The sequence below is a fragment of the Erythrolamprus reginae genome, chromosome Z (assembly GCF_031021105.1).
Source record: "Erythrolamprus reginae isolate rEryReg1 chromosome Z, rEryReg1.hap1, whole genome shotgun sequence".
Taxonomy (NCBI): Eukaryota; Metazoa; Chordata; class Lepidosauria; order Squamata; family Dipsadidae; genus Erythrolamprus; species Erythrolamprus reginae.
In genome coordinates this window covers 140,441,566-140,463,457 of record NC_091963.1, presented here as the reverse complement: position 1 = coordinate 140,463,457, position 21,892 = coordinate 140,441,566, and the positions used below count along the sequence as shown (strand labels likewise).

Sequence of the window (21,892 nt, the reverse complement as noted above, 5' to 3'; positions counted from 1 at the left end):
GCTGCTAATTTCTCTTCATTATAATTATGTAATCTAATTTACATAGTTTCATAGTGAATGTGATTCACCATGTACCTGCGCAAATTTTTTATCGTCCACCCAAGCACTATAGTTAGCTCACATTAGAGAAACATCTTTCAGCTGTGGCGAGGGGGGCATTTGCCCAGGTTCGCCTGGTGCACCAGTTGCAACCCTATTTAGACTGGGAGTCACTGCTCACAGTCACTCATGCCCTCATCACCTCGAGGCTTGACTACTGTAACACTCTCTACATGGGGCTACCTTTGAAAAGTGTTCGGAAACTTCAGATCGTGCAGAATGCAGCTGCAAGAGCAATCATGGGCTTTCCTAAATATGCCCACGTTATACCAACACTCCGCAGTCTGCATTGGTTGCCGATCAGTTTCCGGTCACAATACAAAGTGTTGTTTATGACCTATAAAGCCCTTCATGGCATTGGGCCAGAATATCTCCGGGACTGCCTTCTGCCGCACGAATCCCAGTGACCAGTTAGGTACCACAGAGTTGGCCTTCTCCGGGTCCCGTCGACAAAACAATGTCAATTGGCGGGACCCAGGGGAAAATCCTTCTCTGTGGCGACCCCGGCCCTCTGGAACCAACTCCCCCCAGAGATCAAAATTGTCCCCACCCTCCTCGCCTTTCGTAAGCTCCTTAAAACCCACCTCTGTTGTCAGGCATGGGGGAACTGAGATATCCTTTCCCCCTAGGACTATACAATTTATACATGGTATGTTTGTGTGTGTGCTTTTTTGGTTTTTAATAAGGGTTAGGGATGAATGAATGAATGAATGAATGAATGAATGAATGAATGAATAAATAAATGAATGAATAAATAAATGTTCCTTCAATAGACAAAAATATTTAAAAATTATTCAGGTTCCACTTTGACTTTTTCAATCACCATGGACTCTGGAGAGGGAAGGAGAAAGAGAGTGAGAGTGAGTGAGAGAGAGAGAGAGAGAGAGATCATTTCTATTTCAAATAACTCCAGTCTCATAATAACACAAGAAAAAAACAAAAAATTATTAAAATATGCAATTAAGTTGTTTTGTTTCACAATATTCCAAAGAACTAGTAATTTTGCAAAGATCTCACATGTAGTTACCATGCTGATAATGGTATCTTCTACTTCATATCCCAAAGGACATCCAATATACTTTGGAATAAGAAGGAAACTCTTATCAAAATATACTAGTAAAATATGTCCTGCATTCAAAGAAGGAAATTAACATAGACTGCTTGGTGATATTCTCCTAGTGGAAAGTGGGAGAGGATATTAAATCATCCAGAAATCCTTATAGGTCCTGATGTCCACAAGAAGATGTTTCTACCTAATGCCATCCTTTCTATTTATGATATTACTGCTACTGGGTCAGACTATGACTAATGTCCCAGCTGCTACTTGCAGTATCTATTACCCCTTGCCAATAAGTCACCGGTATTATCAGCCAGGAGATCTCAGCATTGCTGGAATTATTTCTCAAGTCTATACATTTTCTGACCCTGTGATTTACAATCAGCATCCATCTCACAACCTCCTAAATGAGATTGGGTAAGATAAGATTTTAATTAATTGTAGTATTTTTTCATAATGGTTTTATCACTCCAAATGGTATTGTCATTTTAAACAGACAATTCCACAATGAAAGAATAAATTGTGCTGGCATAAGTGCTATTATAACTAACTTTAATTTAGTTGTTATTCCATGAATTTGAATGAATGTTCTTGTAATATTCAGCCTTCCAACTACTCTTTCTTTCTTTCTTTCTTTCTTTCTTTCTTTTTACTTCATTTATTCCTTCCTTCCTATCTATCTTTCTTCTTTCATTTTCCTTCCTTCCTTCCTTCCCTCCTATCTTCTTTCCTTCTTTTTTTTTTCTTTCTTTCTTTCTTTCTTCCTTCCTTCCTATATTCCTTTCTTCTTTTATTTTTCCTTCCTTCCTTCATTATTTTTTCTTTCTTTCTTTGTTTCTTTCTTACCTTTTTTCTTTCTTTCTTTCTTTCTTTCTCTTTCTCCCTCTGTCTTTCTTTTTTCTTTCTTTCTTTCTTTCTTTTTTCTTCCTTCCTTCCTATATTCCTTTCTTCTTCATTTTTCCTTCCTTCCTTCCTATCTTCTTTCCTTCTTTTTTCTTTCTTTGTTTCTTTCTTACCTTCTTTCTTTCTTTCTCTCTTTCCCTCTGTCTTTCTTTTTTCTTTCTTTCCTTCTTTCTTTCTTTCTTTCTTTCCTTCTTCCACCAGGATGATTGGATACACAAGAAATTTGTCACTAGTGCATAAGCTCTCAGTGTACATGCAATCAACAAAGTAATATAATTATAAAATACCAATAGGAGAAGGTAATAGGAAAGCTATAATATACTCCACCTAATTTTTCATAATACCAAGAATAAGAAATGACAGACATGAAAATATTTTCAGGGCAAATATTTTCAACTCCTTGGCTACTTGAGGGATTCCTTAAAGGAAATCACATGGTATTTATTATTTGTCCAACAAATATTAGCTGTATACAGCAGATAGAAATCCACCATCAATTTTGGTAACCAATCTTGTGAAAAGAGGTGGTTTCCCTTCACCTAAGATTCATGTGTGAATGCAAATATTTTTTTAAAAAAAATGGAAAGCCGAGGTTTGAATAGTTGAAATGGGAATGAGTCAACTAATGGCTTCCAGATAAACGTCACTGTTAACTTGATATTTTAAGGCATCTTTGATTGTGTAGCATAAAGATTTGGAAGAAAATTTAGCAAGTTTCTGAAGTTATTCAGCGTGTAAATCACACTGCAGATTTGTGACTCAGATTTACCAACATACCCTGGCCTTTGCATTTGCCATAATGGAGATTAACAGAAATCCTCAGATATTACCCAATATCTCCCTGGGCTTCCAAATCTATAACAGTCATTTTGTTGCAAGTTGGACATATCTCGCTTCACTGGAGCTTCTCTCCACATGGAACAATTTGATCCCGAACTACAAGTGTGATAATAAAGATAATATTGTTGCAGTCATTGGGGGACCGGATTCAGATGTGAGTTTCTTTATGGCAACTATTCTGAGCAAATACAAGCTACCACAGGTAAGATGTGCACAGAGCACTTAGTGCCTGAAAAAACATATATAAACATTATCGATCAGTGGATAATTTGTAATAGACACTGGAATAGCATCTTAAAAAGTGATACCCTATGAATCATATTAGTAGATGTCCATAGCTTTCAAAAAAGAGTTAGGCATGACTCAGATCTTGATGAACAAGTGGCTGGAGTGAATTTCCACATCCTCTATTTGGTAACAAAATTAAATTAATTTTATTAATGCTTGCTTCCCTATGAAGTCAGTGTGTGTGTTTTGAATGTGTGTGTGTATGTATGTATGCATGTATTTATGTATGTATGTATGAGTATGTATGGATAGAGAGATTTGGGTCCAATAAGTCCAATAAGGCTTCTAGGATCACTGGAACTGAATCTGTGCAGCTGGTAGCAATGCTATATCCATCTATAATATTATATTGAAAGTTGTCTCTTGAGAAAACTGAACAGAAATGGCTATTGAAATGGTCAGCGATCTCCTTATTCCTATCAATGCATGTATTATTCCCGGTACTAAGCTTCGTGATGCTGCAGTTTTTCTTCTTCCTATCACTAATATATCTGAAGAAGGTTTTATCCCCCTTCTTTACAGATTTGGCAATTTCTTCCTCTTTTGAGGCTTTAGCAGCATATATTATCTGTTTCGCCTCCTTCTGTCTCATTTTATACACCTCTTTATCAGCTATACTTCCAGACTCTTTATACCTCCTATAAGCAGCCTTTTTTTCATTGACTATAGCCCTTACATCATTGCTAAACCATAGCGGTTTCTTCTTCCTTTTGCCTTTAGTTATATGCCTTACATAGAGTCCAGTGGCTTTTAAGATGGCCTTTTTTAATACAGTCCACTGGGTGCTCGCTCCTGCCATTTTATCCCTCCCCTTTAATTCATTATTTAAATATTCCCCCATTGCATTAAAATATGTTTTTCTGAAATCCAATACTTTGGTTGCAGTATAGGATTGCTCACAATCAGTTTTTACATCAAACCACAAACATAGATGGTCACTGCAACCTAAATTTTCTCCCACCTTAACCTCTGAAACCCAATTCCGATTCGTAAAGACTAAATCTAGAATATTCTCCCCTCTAGTCGGTGTCTTAACCAGCTGTGCCAGAGCTGCTCCTGTAAAGGCCTCTACTATATTCTTACTTTTGCATGTAAGGGCACTGGGGATATTCCAATCAACATCAGGCATGTTGAAATCACCCATAACCACAATATCTCCCTTTACTGCCATTTGGGTAATTTCATCCACCATCTTCTTGTCATATTCCTCAGATTGCCCTGGAGGCCTATAGATCACCCCAATTCTAATGACAGAACCTTCTTTATTTTGCATGCAAACCCAGAGAGTCTCCAGATCTTTACATGTATTTTGAATTATGCCGCTGGCGACTCACCGCTGGCGAGGGTTGCGGCGTGGGCCGGGGAAGGAGGCCGCCATGTTGGGGCGGAGCCTGCGGCCCCCACGTCATCCCCGGGGGCCGCAGCGCGTCGTTTGGGTGCGCGGTCACCCAGTGAACCGGGCAGGAGGGAGGCAGCCCTATAAAAGGGGCTGCCTCGTGGCCAGTGCCTCCTGCCCGCCGGCGTTGGACATCTCTTGCCCCCAATCTCGCCGCAGGAAGGACCGGCGAGGGGGGACCAGCGAGCCTCTTCTCCCCACGGGAGGAATGAGGAGGCGAAGGACGGTGCCCTCGCGAAGCCCCTGGGATCGTTGGCGATCGCCGGGGGAAGCTCGTGTTTGTGGGGGGCGGCGGCATCCAGCGCCCGGGAACATGCTGTTCACGGGCGCCCATCAGGATGGTGACGTCGCCTCTCCTATGTTGCCGGCAGCATGCAGGACGGCGCCGGCGGGGACTTGGGAGCCTCTTCTCCACACGGGAGGAATGAGGAGGCGAAGGACGGTGCCCTCGCGAAGCCCCTGGGATCGTTGGCGATCGCCAGGGGAAGCTCGGGTTTGCGGGGGGTGGGGGGCGGCGGCATCCAGCGCCCGGGAACATGCTGTTCACCGGGCGCCCATCAGGATGGCGACGTCGCCTCTCCTATGTTGCCGGCAGCGCGCAGGACGGCGCCGGCGGCGACTTGGGGGATTCGCCGCTTTTGCCTGCCGGGTTTGCTTGCTGGGAAGGGGGGAGGGGGTCAGATGGCTGCCGCGGGCCGGCGCCCCTCCCCCCCAACTTTGTGCATATGGCGGCAGGGCGCGCGTGGGCTGCGACGGCTTGCCGGATGGCTTTTTTGTTTTCCGTGCCTCTGTGCCACCCGAGCAGGTGAGCCAGGGCTCTCTCGGCCCTGCGGGCTAAGCGCCTGGAGCGTTTCGGTGTGGGGAGGCCGGGGCGATCGCTGGGGATGTGGGCGACAGCAGCAGCTAGGCCGTTCGCCCTTCCTCCACGTGGCTGGACTTTGCGCGGTGCGGGGGGGGGGTTCTGGCCTCCCGCCGGCCCCTCCCCCATTAGCTCTGGACAGGCTGACACTGATTGGGGCCCCATTTCCCCTGGTGGAGGAGAGGTTACATGGTTGTTGCCTCTTGTCAGCATACTTTAGTAACACAGCGTATGCGGTGAACCGCCCCGAGTCTTCGGAGAGGGGCGGCGTACGAATTTAATAAATTGTTGTTATTATCATCATTATCATTATTGTTATTATTATTATTATTATTATTATTATTATTATTATTATATATAAATCTGTTTTAATGGTAGTGATCAGTAAGGCGAATAGTTCCAGCTGTGGGCAGAAGTTGTTTGGTTCGCTGAAACCCACAGGATTAATTTGGTTGAGACCCGGCAGCCTTGATTGAGGGCAGGGGATTTATTAATTGGTCATAAAATTATAATTGGATTGTCCCCCCCCTCCCCCTCATTTCGGGACAAAGGAGTAATTTAGCGATTATAAGGCCAATATTGAACTATTTATTCCCGATTACTTTTGCATATATATAATATGGCACCCAGTTATGGGATATGATGCATTTCATTCTTGACTGATTTGTTGAACAATGAATTATAAAAACAAATAATTAAAGTACTAATTATTATTAATCCACTAGAATCAGGGGGAACTTACACCGGAGATATGGATTAATACAGTGGTTGATGGATCTAATTCCTCCCCTCTTAGGAAGTTTCAGCTGATGAAGTGGTTGGATTAATTGAACCACTGGGTTCAGTTTTGTTTAATATACTATTAATTTATTTTATTAGTTTAATACTAACGGTGGGTTTGGGGTATACCGAATGAGTGGAACAAGGCTCCTGCCTGCAAGTTAATGGTCTGGTATAGGTCAAAGGTTGGGTTTCTCGACTTGCTGGATGCATAAAGAGTTAATCAACGCTACATTGATATATATATTGTCGGTAGAGGGGGGTGACATGGAAAATTAATGAATTGTTATTATGATTATTATTATTATTATGATAAAAGATATATTTTATTTTGATTTTATGGGTTTTAGGAGCTAGACACCAGTAATTTGGCTGGACAGCAGCATTACTATGCCCTCATCGCACGGAGGGGGATTGCCCATATGGCAGTTCCCACCTTTCCCCAGTTTAGGGCAAAGCCTGGAACACACACAGACACACCCTGGCAGTAAGCAGCCTGGGCACAGTCGCTCACTGTAAAGGCTTACGTCTCTAGCTGAGGGGAGTGTATCTGTGAGCACTGTCCGATTGGGTGCCTCGTGTGCTATCGTTGTCATTGTCATTTATTATTTTATGGTTTTATTGAAAGAGTGGTTGATCCTTGGGACGAATGTACAGCAGACAGGGGCAGTGAATCTGCAGTGGCTGAATTTGAACGTTCCTGGGATAAACATATCCATTGCAGGATAACTGTACGGGAAGTAGTGTGGGGGCAGACTGGATGGACCTTGGGGTCTTTTTTACTGCCATCAATCTTCTATGTTTCTATCATTGGCCAATTCGGCCGGGGCACGTGGTCCATACGAGGTACTTGTTGGCCTTATTACATAGGGAGGGAGTCAAATTGCCGATGGCCATCTAGGCAATGGGGGCCAATAATTCGGGATTCCCTGAACCTGTTGTATGCTATTGGCAGTTCCATTCAGGACAAGAACCATAAGGAGAACCAGGTATTGGTAAGATGGGACATTACAGCAGGGAAGCACTTTTGCCTTTATAGGATGTTTTAGGGGTTAAGGCACTAATACTCCCCTGGACACTGGGGGGTAGGGCTCTATCACTAGCCAGATGGTGGGGGCAATAGCCTGGCTCTGTGTGAAAAGTGCTGCGGCCGACATGTTGTGAGCCGCCAGAGGTCTAGGGCAAGGGGGCGGCATGATAATTGCAGAAATGATTAAATAAATGAATTAGTCAGTTTATGCAGCCCCCTTTAGTTGTTCAGGGAAACGGGGTAGTCATTTCCCGGTATGGGGGGCTTGCACGATCGCTACTTTTCCGGTCATCTGAATCAGACTCACGCTTAAGTTGATTTTACCTTAAGATGAGTTATTAAGCATTGTATTCATTGTTTCAGGGAAGAATAATTTATGTAATGTTATTATCGTCAGCTATAGCGAAGTGGGGGTGTCAGGAGGTTACCATGCATATTATGTTATATTGATTAAGTCATGTTGGTCAAGCTAATTCATGCGCTAACAGTAAAGGAGGCATTTTCAGGGGCCTTTTGCTTATCTGCAGAAATTTCTCGCATCTATTCTACTCCCTGGGGGAGCGAGCAGGGCCATGGAGCTTATTGGCTCGTCTCCCAGGCACTTTAAGGCGGAAGAAGAGTATGGTGACTGCCTGAGAGTATACAGGTACATGGGGCTGTGACTGTGGCACAGCTGGTTCAGCGGCGGGGAAGCAAAACAGCAACAGAAGGCCTCGGTCTGTTAACAGGGAGTATGTGCGCATGGGCAGGTGGTTGGCAGCCACATGGCATGGGCGTGGGCACAGGGTACCCAGAATGGTGGGCGGCGCCATCGCTCAAGAATAGGAGGGCAGGTGACCACACGGTTACACGCCCTCATATAGGGACAACAAGGGGGGCTTAGCTCTCCTAACAATAGACCCAGTGGCTAACTATTTGAGGATGGGAATGATCAAGGGATGGTCCAAGGAAAGGACGCAGATGGGGGAGAAATTAGTACGCCGCTATACATTACCCAGTTTCAGGGGCAGCGGCATTGGGTGGGACCCAGCTTCTCACCCAACGAGGAAAGGCCGTTTCACTCGACAGCCAAAACTATGGCCTCTGGGACACGGTGGGTACGCAAGGTGCTGTCAGGGTCACATAGTAGTGGATCCTGTACGGTTCCCTGGGCCAGGAAATTGATGTTAAATTGGGGGCTGTGGCAACCGCGTTGGTTGTGCTCGGAGGCTCCAGTAACGCAGATGGTGGATTTTCACCGGCCAGGCGTATCTAACAGGACAGAGGCCTGGGTGTGAGGGACTCAGTCCAGGTATAGCGAGGAAGCCAGGGAATGGTCCCCTTTGTACCATAAGACGGGCCTCCACTGAGCAAATAACAGTGGGGGCCGTTTCAGGAGGATTGGCAGGAGATCGGGTTGTATTCCCTCAGCAATACTGATTGCGGTTTTCAGCACGTTCTCCGTGAAGTAGTGAATACGGTGGCGGAGCGAAGTCAGTGGGTTTTCATGGCGTAGATTCGAGCACCTGAGTACAAGCGTATTTGGGAGTGGGTGGCTAACACTGTCTTGTTATTCTTATCGTTTCTCTAGGTCCTGGCCCTGCTCCACTTTATTACGTGCAATGTGCGACGGAGCTGCCCTTCCTTTGCCCACAGTAGCGAACTGCGGCCACTGCGTGGCATGTCAGCTGGATGTACAGCTGCAACATTATCTTCAGGAATGTGGAGGTTGCTGAGTCACTGGGGCTTCAGTGGAAGGGGCTTGAGCTCGGAGGTCTCCGTTGAGACGGGCCTCTCCCGTTGGGGAAAGTTGGGAGCTGTGAGGGGCCGGACCCAGATTGTTTGGTGTTGCACACTGGTGGCAACCACCTGTTGCTGGTGAATTGGGAAAGGTGGCCCGACACACGCGTGTGTACCATATATTGCCACGGAGGTGCTGGAGGTATGCCAAGAGCCCAAGGCGGTGGAGGAGGCCAGGTAGAAAGTTAACAGGGCAGCGAAGGAATGGGTACTCCAGACGGGGGGTGGAGTGATAGATCACCCCAACATCAGAGCATCCCAGCTAGCCTTATTCAGAAGGGAAGGGGTACATTTGACAGAAGAGGGGAATGACAAATTCATAGCAGACCTGCAAAGGTGCCTGCACATTCATGTGCAGGGGGGGGAGCAGGGGGAATAAATTTATAATTTCACCCCCTGCTGTGGCCGAAAGGGGGCGGAAATGGGCGTAAGCAGCAACTGTGTGATCTCCTTTAGGGGCACCTCTACTGAGGTGAGGGGCGATCTCCTTCTCGGATTACAGGGCTCGACCGTCTTGGGTTTGGGGAGGGGGTCGCTCCTGTGGCTCGCTGCCTGTGGAGTATCAGAGACCAGTGGCGAGCCATCCCACACGCCGCGGGGGCGTGGCATTGGGCAGGGGGCAGGTGTAATTTTACCTGACCCTGCACCCGGGCAAGGAGCTTTCGCCCTAGAGTTGCTCAGTTGAGTTTGTCGGAAAGTTAACTCCGCCCCCATTTGATTTATGCACCTTTGCAGGTCACGTGGTTTAATTGGCTAAATAGTTAATTTGAATTTTGTTTAATAAAAGTGACCCTATTTATACCCACACCTTTGTGTCCGACTGTTACTCCGCCTGCGCCGCAATGCCGCTGGCGACTCACCGCTGGCGAGGGTTGCGGCGTGGGCCGGGGAAGGAGGCCGCCATGTTGGGGCAGAGCCTGCGGCCCCCACGTCATCCCCGGGGGCCGCAGCGCGTCGTTTGGGTGCGCGGTCACCCAGTGAACCGGGCAGGAGGGAGGCAGCCCTATAAAAGGGGCTGCCTCGTGGCCAGTGCCTCCTGCCCGCCGGCGTTGGACACCCGCCCACCCTCCCTCTGTTACAGGGTGCATATGATGGGTCGCCCTCGGTGGGGCCGAGTAGGAATTTTCTGCAGTCACAAGGAATTGGCCGAATTGTGGCTGTTTTTTCGCCTACTCCACTCTGTGCGTGGGAGTGTGTGGTTAGGGGGTGGTCTCACCAACTAGCGCCCCCCCCTCAAGGTCACTGGGGGGGGCGGCCGAAAGGGGGCGGAAATGGGCGTAAGCAGCAACTGTGTGATCTCCTTTAGGGGCACCTCTACTGAGGTGAGGGGCGATCTCCTTCTCGGATTACAGGGCTCGACCGGCTTGGGTTTGGGGAGGGGGTCGCTCCTGTGGCTCGCTGCCTGTGGAGTATCAGAGACCAGTGGCGAGCCATCCCACACGCCGCGGGGGCGTGGCATTGGGCAGGGGGCAGGTGTAATTTTACCTGACCCTGCACCCGGGCAAGGAGCTTTCGCCCTAGAGTTGCTCAGTTGAGTTTGTTGGAAAGTTAACTCCGCCCCCATTTGATTTATGCACCTTTGCAGGTCACATGGTTTAATTGGCTAAATAGTTAATTTGAATTTTGTTTAATAAAAGTGACCCTATTTATACCCACACCTTTGTGTCCGACTGTTACTCCGCCTGCGCCACAAGTGTTGTTTTTAGACTTTCCTTAACATAAATGGCTACTCCGCCTCCCCTTCTCTCTATTCTATCCTTCCTATACAGTGTATATGCTGGTATGGATATTTCCCATTCATTAGAATCCTTAAACCATGTCTCAGTTATGGCAACCAGATCCAAATTATCTATAGGTATTATGGCCATTAATTCACAGAGCTTGTTGCTCAAGCTTCGAGCATTCATGTACATTATCCAAAGAACATAGTTTTCATTATTAGTTTGCCCCTTATCATCAACAACTGCATCTATTGTATTTGCAGCTCCCTTTTCATAGGTTTCCAGAAACTGATTTATCCTCATTGGTCGGGGACAGAAATCATCCACATCAGTTACATCTCTGTCCCCTTTACCTAGTTTAAATGCCTGTCCAAAAAAGTTCTGAACTCCTCACCGAGCACCTGGGTACCTCTGTATGATGGATGCAAACCATCCCTCTTAAACAGCTCCCTATTAGACCACCTGCTGACATCATGACTTACATAGCCAAAACCTTTAGCTTTACACCACTGCCTTAGCCACACATTAAACTCTCCGATACAAGTTGTTTTATTCTCCTGGCCACAAACCGGTAACACCTCTGAGAAAATCACTGAATCAGTTATTTTACCCAGCTCCTACATTTGTTAATGTAGTAAAAAGAGATTTCCAATATCTAACATTTCTTTGGGACAAATCATTTGTGCCAAGATGCACCACCACATCAACGTTATTACCTTTACTCACAGCCTTGACAATATTTGTAATCCGCCTCCTGTCCCTGCTGGCAGTGGCCCCTGGGAGACACCTCATCAGCTTCACCCCATCTTTACTCTGTCCAAAATTAATACCTCTAGTAGTCAAGTCACCCACAAGAAAATATGTCCTCTTTTTATTTCTACTAACTGTACTTGATGGTTTGGTGACACTATGCACCTCACTTACAACAACTTTCCCTTGGAACATCCCCTCATTCTCCACCTGAGGGGCCTCACTAGTATCTACAACATCCTTACCATTTAAATCTGCAAGAACATTATAGGAATTCGATACAGAGAGACCAAAATTGCTATGTTTTTGCTCCACTGCACATAATCTTCCTGAACCGACCATTGTCCATACAGCCCTCCTCCTCGGGAGGTGCTGTGGAAGTAGAGGCTGCATACATGGCTGCATGTGGCTGGGACAATCTTTCCACTTCTGACTGCAAGATACAAACTAAGGACTGCAATTTAGCGATCTTGCCATATAAACTAGATGTCCTTATGCAAAGAGTGCAGCACCCCAAGTTCCACAAGGTACTATGGAACACAACAACAGGGTTGTATAAATTTTGATAGCAGAAAGATATAAAATCTCCCTGCTGATAAACTGTTAAAACCTGAATGAGAATGGACAGAAATGCATTCATGCACACAAACACACACATATCCCTTGTTAAGCCAGTGCAGAAGTTGGTGATAAATCAATGGCTTGCAGCACCATTTGTAGAAGGCCTGATGTTTTGGGGAACTTGGGAAGGGTTATTTCATGAGGAAGCAGATGCAGCCACAAAGCATTCTTTTGAGAAGTTCGCCACCCTGGTGGAGGTGGAAGAAGGAGTTACCATGCTGGCACAATCTGAGTGGGAAATGTGACAAGTTTGTGGGTAAGGAACATGGAATGTGAACTTTCAATTGAGTGGGAAACACAGATTCAGTTTTCTCGTGAGTGCCAAGATGGCTCCTGAAATAAATTGGAACTTTGAGGAGTATTTTGACTTGGATTCTGGTTTAGCTTGGATGTTACCTGGAATCTTGACACATCCCACATAACAAATACAGTTTCCTGACATTATGAATTGGGAGATTAGATGGAATATACAATATTTCAGATTGGAAACATTTACCAGGATTGAGAGTTGTGTGTTGTATGAATGTATATCAAAATAAGCAAAATGTCATGTCAATCTCCACCTTAACAGTACTTGGTTCTTCCTCATCTTCCTCATCCTCCTCTTCCTCCTCCTCTCAATAAACAATAAACATTTACCTACACTCATCCCATCTACTTAGTCTTTATTTTCTTTATAGCTTGGATATGGATCTTCTCCTGTGATTAATGATCCATCCCAGCAAGTCTTCTTCCAATGGATGTTCCCTAATATTAACCAACACTATGCAGGGATGCTTCAACTTCTTTTGCTTTTTAGGTGGACTTGGATTGGTGTCATTTTTATAGAGGATGACAATGGCCTCAGGTTTGTACAGAAAGAACTTCCCAAATTTTCCCAAGGGGGTATCTGCTTTGATTTTATAGAACCATTGCCACCTCTATATTTTAAAACTGGCATCCATGAAATGCTAGATTCATGGGTCAAATTGTATCTCTTGATAAGTGACAGCAAAGCCAGTGTTATAGTCTTGCATGGGGAAATTCATACAATGGTGGTTTTGAGAATGTTTCCCAGAATTCCAGAACTTGAAGACATTCCTAGGAACAAAAGTGGTAAACTCTGGATGATGACAGCCCAGATGGAGTTCACTTCTATTCCTTTTCAAAAGTTTTGGGACTTAGACATCCTTCATGGTTCCTTAGCCTTTGCAACTCAGTCAAAGGAGCTGGTAGGTTTCCACAATTTTCTTCAAATGAAAAACCCTTATGTGGAAACTGGAGATGGTTTTATTAAGGATTTTTGGAAACAGGTATTTGATTGTTCTTTCTCAACTTCCTTGGAAGAGGACAATGTTTGGGATCACTGCACGGGGAAGGAGAAACTGGAGACTCTTCCTAGATCTATTTTTGAGATGAGCATGTCTTCTCATAGCTATAGTGTCTACAATGCAGTTTATGCTGTGGCCTATGCATTGCAGTCCATGAAGTCATCAATACTGAAACACAGAATAATGTCAGAGGAAAGACATAAGAACTATCTGCATCCATTGCTGTGGCAGGTAATGTCCTGATTACATAAACACAAGATTATGTTTTTCAGCCTCCAATATGTGGTTAGATATTAAATTTATCAGTTCACTGTCTATGTAAAAGGTTCAACATTGTAGTTTTAAACCACAATGATAGAAATGACTACAGGAAATAAATTTATTTTAATGCATACCCTCACTGTATAGATTATAGCTAGCCCCAATTTAGAGAAAGAAGAGCACTGGTTCTCTTATCATCTAAAAAAATCCAGATGAAATCAACTCTGATACATGAAGTGAAGGAAGGAAGGAAGGAAAAACGACTACCGAAGGAGAAAAGAATAAGGGTATAGAAGAAGGGACTAAGACTAGGTCACAAACAGCAGCAGCAGCAGCAGCAGCAAATAAGTAAAAAAACACACTCACAAAAAACCCCCACCTCATCTATTTAAAAAGATAATTATGAAAGACTCACACAGGAAACTAAAACCAATCTTGAAAAATGGGGAAACTTACAAATATCCTTTCTAGGCAGAATAGCAGTAATTAAAATGAATATTCTTCCAAAATTTTTATATCTTTTTCAGACCACCCCCCTTAGCATAAATCAAAAAAGGGAAATTAGTAAAATCATTTCAAAATTCATCTGGCAAAACAAGAAACCTAGAATCAAATATACATACCTCCAGGATAATAAGAACAGAGGGGGACTAGGACTTCCAGATTTCAAACTATACTACTAGGCAGCAGGCTTAACCTGGACAAAAGAGTGGATCAATCTTTTGAATAAAAGGGTCCTCACATTGGAAGGACACGGTTTACATATGGGCTGGCATGCCCATCAATGGAAGGACGAAACAAAATCACAATCTATATTCAATAGGCATTTAATTAGAAAATCTTTATTAAAAATTTGAAATCTAAAAAGAAACACTATATAAAAATTCCTAGATGGTTATCCACCATGGAAGCTATAGTATACCCGAATCTGATTGATCCTACTAAAACTTGAAAATACAATGACATTTTACATCAAATGGAGACCTAAAAATAAGGCAAGAACTGGAAGTGCAAAACAACAAGATAGACTGGTGGATATGCAGTACTTAAAAATAAATTCTAGATATAATAAAGATAAAGCTGCCCCTGGTATTAATCCTTCAACACCATAGATAAAATACTGATAGGACATGAGGACATATTAATAACCAAAATCTACCAACAACTGCTAGAACTTGATAGGCCAGAAGATATAGTTAAAGAATCTATGATTGCTTGGTCTAAAAATATTCAACATAATATACACTTAGCTGATTGGGAAAAATTATGGAACACTATATGCAAAACCACGCTGTCAGCTGCCTACAAAGAAAACATCTATAAACTTTTTTACAGATGGTACATGCCTCCATCAAGACTCGCAAATATTTATCTGAAATTGAATGATACCTGCTGGAAATGTAAGCAACAGACAAGGACTTTTTTTCACATGCTTCAAAATGCAAAACATTTGAAAAAATACTCATAGATGGCTTATAGAAATTACAAAAGAAAAGATAGAGTTTACACCAGAAGGTATGCTTCTAGGAATTTGGAAAAAACAATACCCCCCAAAATGTTATATCTTATGATGCATATAATTACCACAGTAAAAATCTCTATCACGCAAATGTGGAAAAAAGATAAGATTCCACCTGAAAATTTAATTATAGAAAAAATATATAGATGTGCAGAAATGAACCAAATGACGAATGCAATTAAAGGAACGAAAAGTAAAGATACCAACGAGACATGACAAAAATGGCATGAATGGATCCACAACAAAAATCAAATCTAACAATACAGAGTATCAGTATACACAAAAAGAAAGAAAATCAATATAAAAATATAAAGACACATAGAGATATGAAAGAACTATCTATGTTTAATTATTTATTGCTATAAAACAAAGAATATCTTTGTTTGTTTTATACACGTGAGTGCATAGAGCTTAATTTAAGATAATGTGTAGAATTGACAATTCAAAATGTAACAGATACAGAGTATGAATTGTTTAGAAATGTATATAAGCTATTCTTTATTTTCAAAATCAATTAAAAAAAATTAAAAAATCCAATGCCATTATTTTGTTTTGCTCCACTTCATTCAATTTTTTCCCCTGTTCAAACTGGTTACTGTAATAGATAACTATCTTGGTTATTAAGATCAATTCATTTCTTTTGCCATTTTTTCCTGTTTTTCTATTAGTATCAGAGGAATAGTTATAATTAATGATGTTTTTAGATTGACTATAGTGTGCTTATATTTTTGTCATATGATAGGTATTTTTTTAATCATTAATAACACTTCTGGTAAATTGTGATGTTGAATTGCAATTATTGATAATTTGCATAAATATGGCTAATTCTGTCTTCTCAAATAAACTGATCTTATAAGATAGGGGTGCTTAGATCGAGTTTGACACCTCTGTTATCATTTATTACAGCATTTGTATAATTTCTGTATAGCTTTATCAGTGATGGGCTACCAAAACTTTTACTACCACACTGTGGGTGTGGCTTATGCATTTTGTTTCAACATCTTTCAGTGCAAATTGGGTGTTTTGGGGTGGAGCTCCATTTTTGCTACCACACAGCATTCCCCCCCCCCAATCCGGGCAGTAGCCCACCCCTGATTATCTACTATCTAAAGTGTATGTACACACACACATGCACAGCTCTTCTAAAATTATACACATTCAACCTCATTTACTGTGATTTTAAAAAAACATACCCAGAGCCCAGAAGGGGAAAAAAAGAAAAAAAATCAAAATTTTGCTACAGGTACTGCGTACCTGACCGTACCCATAGGAACCCAACACTGAGCTTTATCCCTTATTTCTTTTTGTCCCACTGTTGATTTAGTTCCATCGCTATCTACGAAAAGTCTCATTTAACAACAATGTTGGGGAAACAATTTCCTTTGATCAGAATGGGAACCTAGAAGCAGGATTTGATATTATCAACTGGATCACATTCCCAAATCTAAGCGTACATCGAGTCAAAGTGGGTAAATTTGATTTCAGAGCCCCTAAAGACCAAGTATTCAGTGTTTCTGTGGATACTATTAGGTGGCCAAAGACATTTAACCAGGTATTTTCCATATTATTTATTAGATTCTCGCCAGCTTTATTATTTTAAAAATAATTTGTATTGAAATATATACAAAATAACTTTAATTCAAGATGTCAAACTTCTTGAATTAATAACAATCTTTCTTCCTCCTATTTTTCCCACTACAATCCTGTGATGTGGGTTGGACTGAAAAACTGTAATGGTCATGCACCCAGTTTTCATGACTATGGCAGAACTAGAATTTACATTCTCCTGGTTTCTAGGCCACCATTTTAACAAAAGCACCAGATTAATTTCCCTATATAGTTGGGATCCATATTATTTGTTCAGAATGATGAAAATAGTTGTATGACTAGTAGCTGAATTTATTTTTCAAGATTTTTGCAGTAATCCAGATGTTTTTTCAAGCCAAAAACCACTGCTAGCTGATTTCAGTATACAAATATGGTAATTCTTCATATTATTACATAGAATTACTTTGGATAATGACATAAATTGATGGGATATAACAATACAAAATTGTATTGCCTCAAACTTGGCAGAGATGCAAATGCTTGAACTAGATCATTGATTATGATTTATTTACAGGGCTGTAATAATAGCTTTTGGTTGGGATAGAAAATAAATTTATTGACTTAGAGGCAGTTGCTCTGTGCACATTTCTTTCTCAAACTAAATGTCTATTGAGATTCTCAGTCATCCAGGTCAAATTTGTCCCGAAAGTGCTTATACAAGAGCCAACTGGACTTCCTTGTTTTTCTTGGAAGACATTTTGAAAAGGGTTAAAATCTTCAAAAAAAAACAAACCCCAAGAAAGTCCAGTTGCCTCTTGAAAAAGCATCTTTGGCATTTTCTCAAACTACTGTATTGTTCTGATTATCAAATTAGAATTACTGTTATATGGCTACCTTAGTAATAATCCAACATTTAAAGATTCTGCCTTGTTGTTTTCTCTTTGGGCCTAGGCTCAACCTCTGTCTTTGTGCAATGAACCCTGCCATAAAGGTCACAGCAAGAGCAAGAAGGAAGGGAAGCCATTTTGTTGCTACGATTGCTTTCTATGCCCAAAAGGAAAAGTTTCAAAACAGATGGGTAAGGCTATCATGGATTGAGTTTGAATTTGAAAACAGGTGATCATATTTGTAAAACATCACATAAAGATCAGGATGAATAGAAGTTGGTCTTCTTCTTTGTCAGAATATGTCAGACAGAGTGGAATTCAGCTGCTTCAGACTGGTTTGGGTGGACCAGAAGAGGAAATTTTGAGTAGTTCAGAGAACCAGCAAATACAGCCTTTGGCTGATCCCACCATCACACATCCCATTGCTCCCTGTCCTATATTCCCTTGTTTTTAACTCAACTGATTCACATGGTAGAGTGGATTGCCATGCCTCTGTTGAGCTAAACAACAGCTCAACTCACTAATGCTGGCACCGAAGATGGTCCTTGAGTGCTGTGCATGCAATGGGAATTAGCTTTATTTTTTAATTTTCTTTTTATATAATGGCTTAAAATGCATCCCCTATCATGGACAGTGGGTTGTGGGAATCACAAGCAAAAGGCATTGGCAGCTGGAACTGTGATCAACAAGGGCAGGAACTGCAGGTGGTGAGCAACACTGGACCATAGATTTGTTCTATATGCTCCGAGTCTTCGGAGAAGAGCGGCATACAAATCTAATAAATTGAATTGAATTGAATGTTTGCCTGCACGCTATCACACAACTGACAGCATTTGCTGGTTGTTCAGCCAGATCAGCTACAGAGACGGTGCATCTCCAGTCTTTATAAGCAGTTGGGAGGCAGAGGCTTTGTGTCCAAACTCACTGTGTGCTGAAATTCTGGCTCAATAAACCATTGGAAAGGTTAACCACAAGTGGCATCCTAATTGCGGCTTTGATCCAGAGTTCAGACCTTTGAGAATTACTTTATAAGTAACTCAAGCAGGTGAACATGCATAATACTCCTTCCTTTTCTTATTTTCCTCACAACAACTGGCCCAAAGTTATCCAACTGGATCTCATCTTTAAAAAGAGAATAGAATGAAAACTGTATGTACAAATCCTTTCTGTTCACCATGCTACTTTTTATTAATGGTGGGAGGACTGTTGCTGTTATTTTTTTCTCAAGATAAACAAATAGAAAGGATGGACATTATCTGAAGCAAAACATATCAACAATGTCTTTTTTAGACAAAAATAAATGCAGTTGTGTTTTCAATCCTCAGTTTCTCCCTAAGATCAGTACTTTTAAGAAAATGGCTTCACATATCTACGGAAAAAATGTGGAACTTTTTTCAAAGGTTTCAAACTACCTGAGCAGCGGCAGACAAAAAAGACAAGCCTGCCCATCTTTTGTATGATGGACTAACAGTGAGACTCGTTCCAGTCTCCCTTCACTCATGGAACATCATGGTCACCTTGGCCCTCTCCCTAAGCTGTCTCACTGAGTTCTTGTTGCACTGAAAGCTAGGAAATAGAGGGATAGGTGTATTGCTTAGAGATCATATGAAGGAAAGGTACATATATACTTCATGCATTTGAACTTTGTTTGAGCCATGCATAGTACCTCATGGAACCCCAATTATTTGCAATTGATACAATTTTATTTGGAGCTCATTTTATGTACTGAACTATTCTTTTTAACTTGATTAGACATACCAAATTTTTAATAACAAACTTTTTTAAAAAATAAATTCCTTTACAGATATGGATTTTTGTTACCAGTGTCCAGAAGATCACTATCCCAGCAAAGCCCAGGATCAGTGCATACCAAAAAAGATCAGCTTTCTATCTTTCCAAGAACCTTTGGGGATCATTTTGACTATTTTGGCTCTTTTATTTTCCTCCACCACAGCCCTGGTCCTCGCAGTGTTCGTTCAGCACAAGGACACTCCCATAGTCAAGGCCAATAATCGGCACCTCAGCTACACCCTCCTGGTCTCCCTTCTACTTTCCTTTCTCTGCCCTTTACTATTCATTGGTCACCCTGAGAGGGTAACCTGTCTCCTTCGCCAAACTGCTTTTGGCATCATCTTCTCTGTGGCAGTTTCTTGTGTGGTGGCCAAAACCCTTACTGTAGTCCTAGCTTTCATGGCCACTAGGCCAGGCTCCCAGATGAGGTCATGGGTAGGGAAAAGATTGACTCTCTTTATGGTACCTTCCTGCTCCCTCGTGCAAACCACTCTTTGTATTGTTTGGCTGGTGAGCTCTGCTCCCTTCCCAGATCTTGACATGCATTCTCTATCTAAAGAAATGATCCTAGAATGCAACGAAGGTTCTGCTGCCATGTTTTATTGCATGCTGGGTTTCATTGGACTCTTGGCCAAGATCAGCTTTACAGTGGCTTTCCTTGGTAGGAATCTCCCAGACAGTTTCAACGAAACCAAATTTATCACCCTCAGCATGCTTCTCTTTTGCAGTGTCTGGATCTCTTTTGTTCCAGCTTATCAGAGCACCAAAGGAAAATACATGGTGGCTGTGGAAATCTTCTCCATCTTAGCCTCAAGTGCTGGATTATTGATCCTGATTTTCTCTCCCAAACTTTATATCATCTTGATAAGACCTGAGCTGAATAACAGGCAACAACTCATGCGAAAAATCTGCTTAAAGTGATTATAGGAATCAATGCATAACAAAATTTAGGTTAATGACAAAACCACTCTGTGATTTCAAAGACAAATGGCATAAATGTTTTTTTCAATAGAATAGCTGAGTGTAAGTGTAATAATAAAATATAACATGTTCTATATTGCTTCATTCAATCATGAATATAGGTAATCTAGAGAAAGATTTATCAGAATGTATGAACAAACTTACTGAGTGTGAAAGTGCACCATTCTGCTCCTGAAACCATTACATTTAATGAGTCAGAATACTTAGCAGATGTATTTTCTGAATTTTGTAGTTTCATATTTTGAATGTGTAAACAAAAATAATTGTTGAACAATATATATTATAATCAGCCAAAGGTAAAGGCTTCTTCTGAGAGAATTTGTGGTTGGTGTATAAATCTGAAACATGACAACTGACAATTGCATAATCAGCAACAGGTCATGCAAAAAATCCTCATAAAGTGAGTTGTGACTCTCAGTTTTCTAGACACAGTGGGATTTAGTTTTGTGACCAAACTTTGCAGTTACTATAAATGAAAATGATGTAAGTGCTCCTTAAAACAAAAATCTGTGCATCAGTGTATTCATAAAATATGTAATGTTTCTCCCCATTCTTTTGTGCCTCTGATTTTGTACTCATCAATAATTGTAAGATATGAACTATCTTGTTCCCTGAAACTGTGACATTTCATGAGTCACAATATGTAAACATGGCAGTTCTTAAACAAAACAACTTCCCAAGAAAAATTTGAGGAATGTAAACAGGAACAATTCACCATGTAACAATTTTCAAAAAAAAATTTGTTCCCAGTTGCTAAGTGTGTTTTTCTGATTGTACCTTAAATGAATAGAAAAAAGGTATTATTCCCTGTAAACTTTGCTTTTGTGGTCAGCACAATGATATTTTGAAATTGATCTAATTTTAAGGTTATTCGCAATATTTCAAGATATTTAAGAAGCTTCTGGAATTGTGAGAACAATCAAGAAGTTTCTAGAACTGTCCAGAATCATCTAGAACTTTCTGGGACTGTACATAATTGTAGGTAGCTGTATAACTACAGTTAAATAGGGTCATTATAGCCCTTCCTGAGAGACAGGATCTAATTGATTGGGATTGCATAGGAAGTGGGCAATGTCCATCACAGACAAATGGGAATTGACCTAGACAGACAGGTGTGAATTCAATATCTATTCAGATTCTGATTACGACAGTATTCATACTTCAACCCACACCCATTACAGGAGGAGCTTAGGAATGTAAATGTATATATTGTGTGTTACTCTGGTACCGGGTGATCAATCTTGCTCTGCTGAATCCTCAGTACAATCTTGTACTTTAATTCTGCATGGAATAAAGACCATTTTTATCAAGTTTGGAGAGACATTCTTTTTCCTTACAGTACACAGCAACTTAATCAATTTAGATGGCATCAAGAGTTTGCATACATCCAGCAGACACATTTTGCTACGTATGTGGCCAGTTTATAAAGACAAGAGTGAAAAAGTACTCTGTGGAAGAATCTGCTGAGATGT

At 41.7% G+C, this 21,892-nt stretch overlaps 1 protein-coding gene across 1 annotated transcript; it reads left to right on the top strand.

Moving 5' to 3' along the window:
• Positions 1 to 1,445: 1,445 nt before the first annotated feature.
• On the top strand, positions 1,446 to 20,360 carry LOC139154191 (vomeronasal type-2 receptor 26-like). The gene is made up of 6 exons (XM_070728621.1): positions 1,446 to 1,573; positions 2,924 to 3,101; positions 12,804 to 13,664; positions 16,538 to 16,765; positions 17,713 to 17,839; positions 19,453 to 20,360. Exons 2-6 carry the CDS (start codon positions 3,066 to 3,068, stop codon positions 20,358 to 20,360), a joined length of 2,160 nt encoding a protein of 719 aa, XP_070584722.1. The 5' UTR covers positions 1,446 to 1,573; positions 2,924 to 3,065.
• The last annotated feature ends 1,532 nt before the right edge of the window (positions 20,361 to 21,892 follow it).

What these genes read in the sequence shown, in the direction of transcription:
- LOC139154191 (XM_070728621.1), top strand. Translation starts at nt 3,066, where the DNA reads ATGGCAACTATTCTGAGCAAATACAAGCTACCACAG. An exon ending in TGCATCCATTGCTGTGGCAG is followed by an intron (nt 13,665 to 16,537) that starts GTAATGTCCTGA and finishes CTGTTGATTTAG; the next exon opens with TTCCATCGCTATCTACGAAA. An exon ending in GGCCAAAGACATTTAACCAG is followed by an intron (nt 16,766 to 17,712) that starts GTATTTTCCATA and finishes CTTTGGGCCTAG; the next exon opens with GCTCAACCTCTGTCTTTGTG.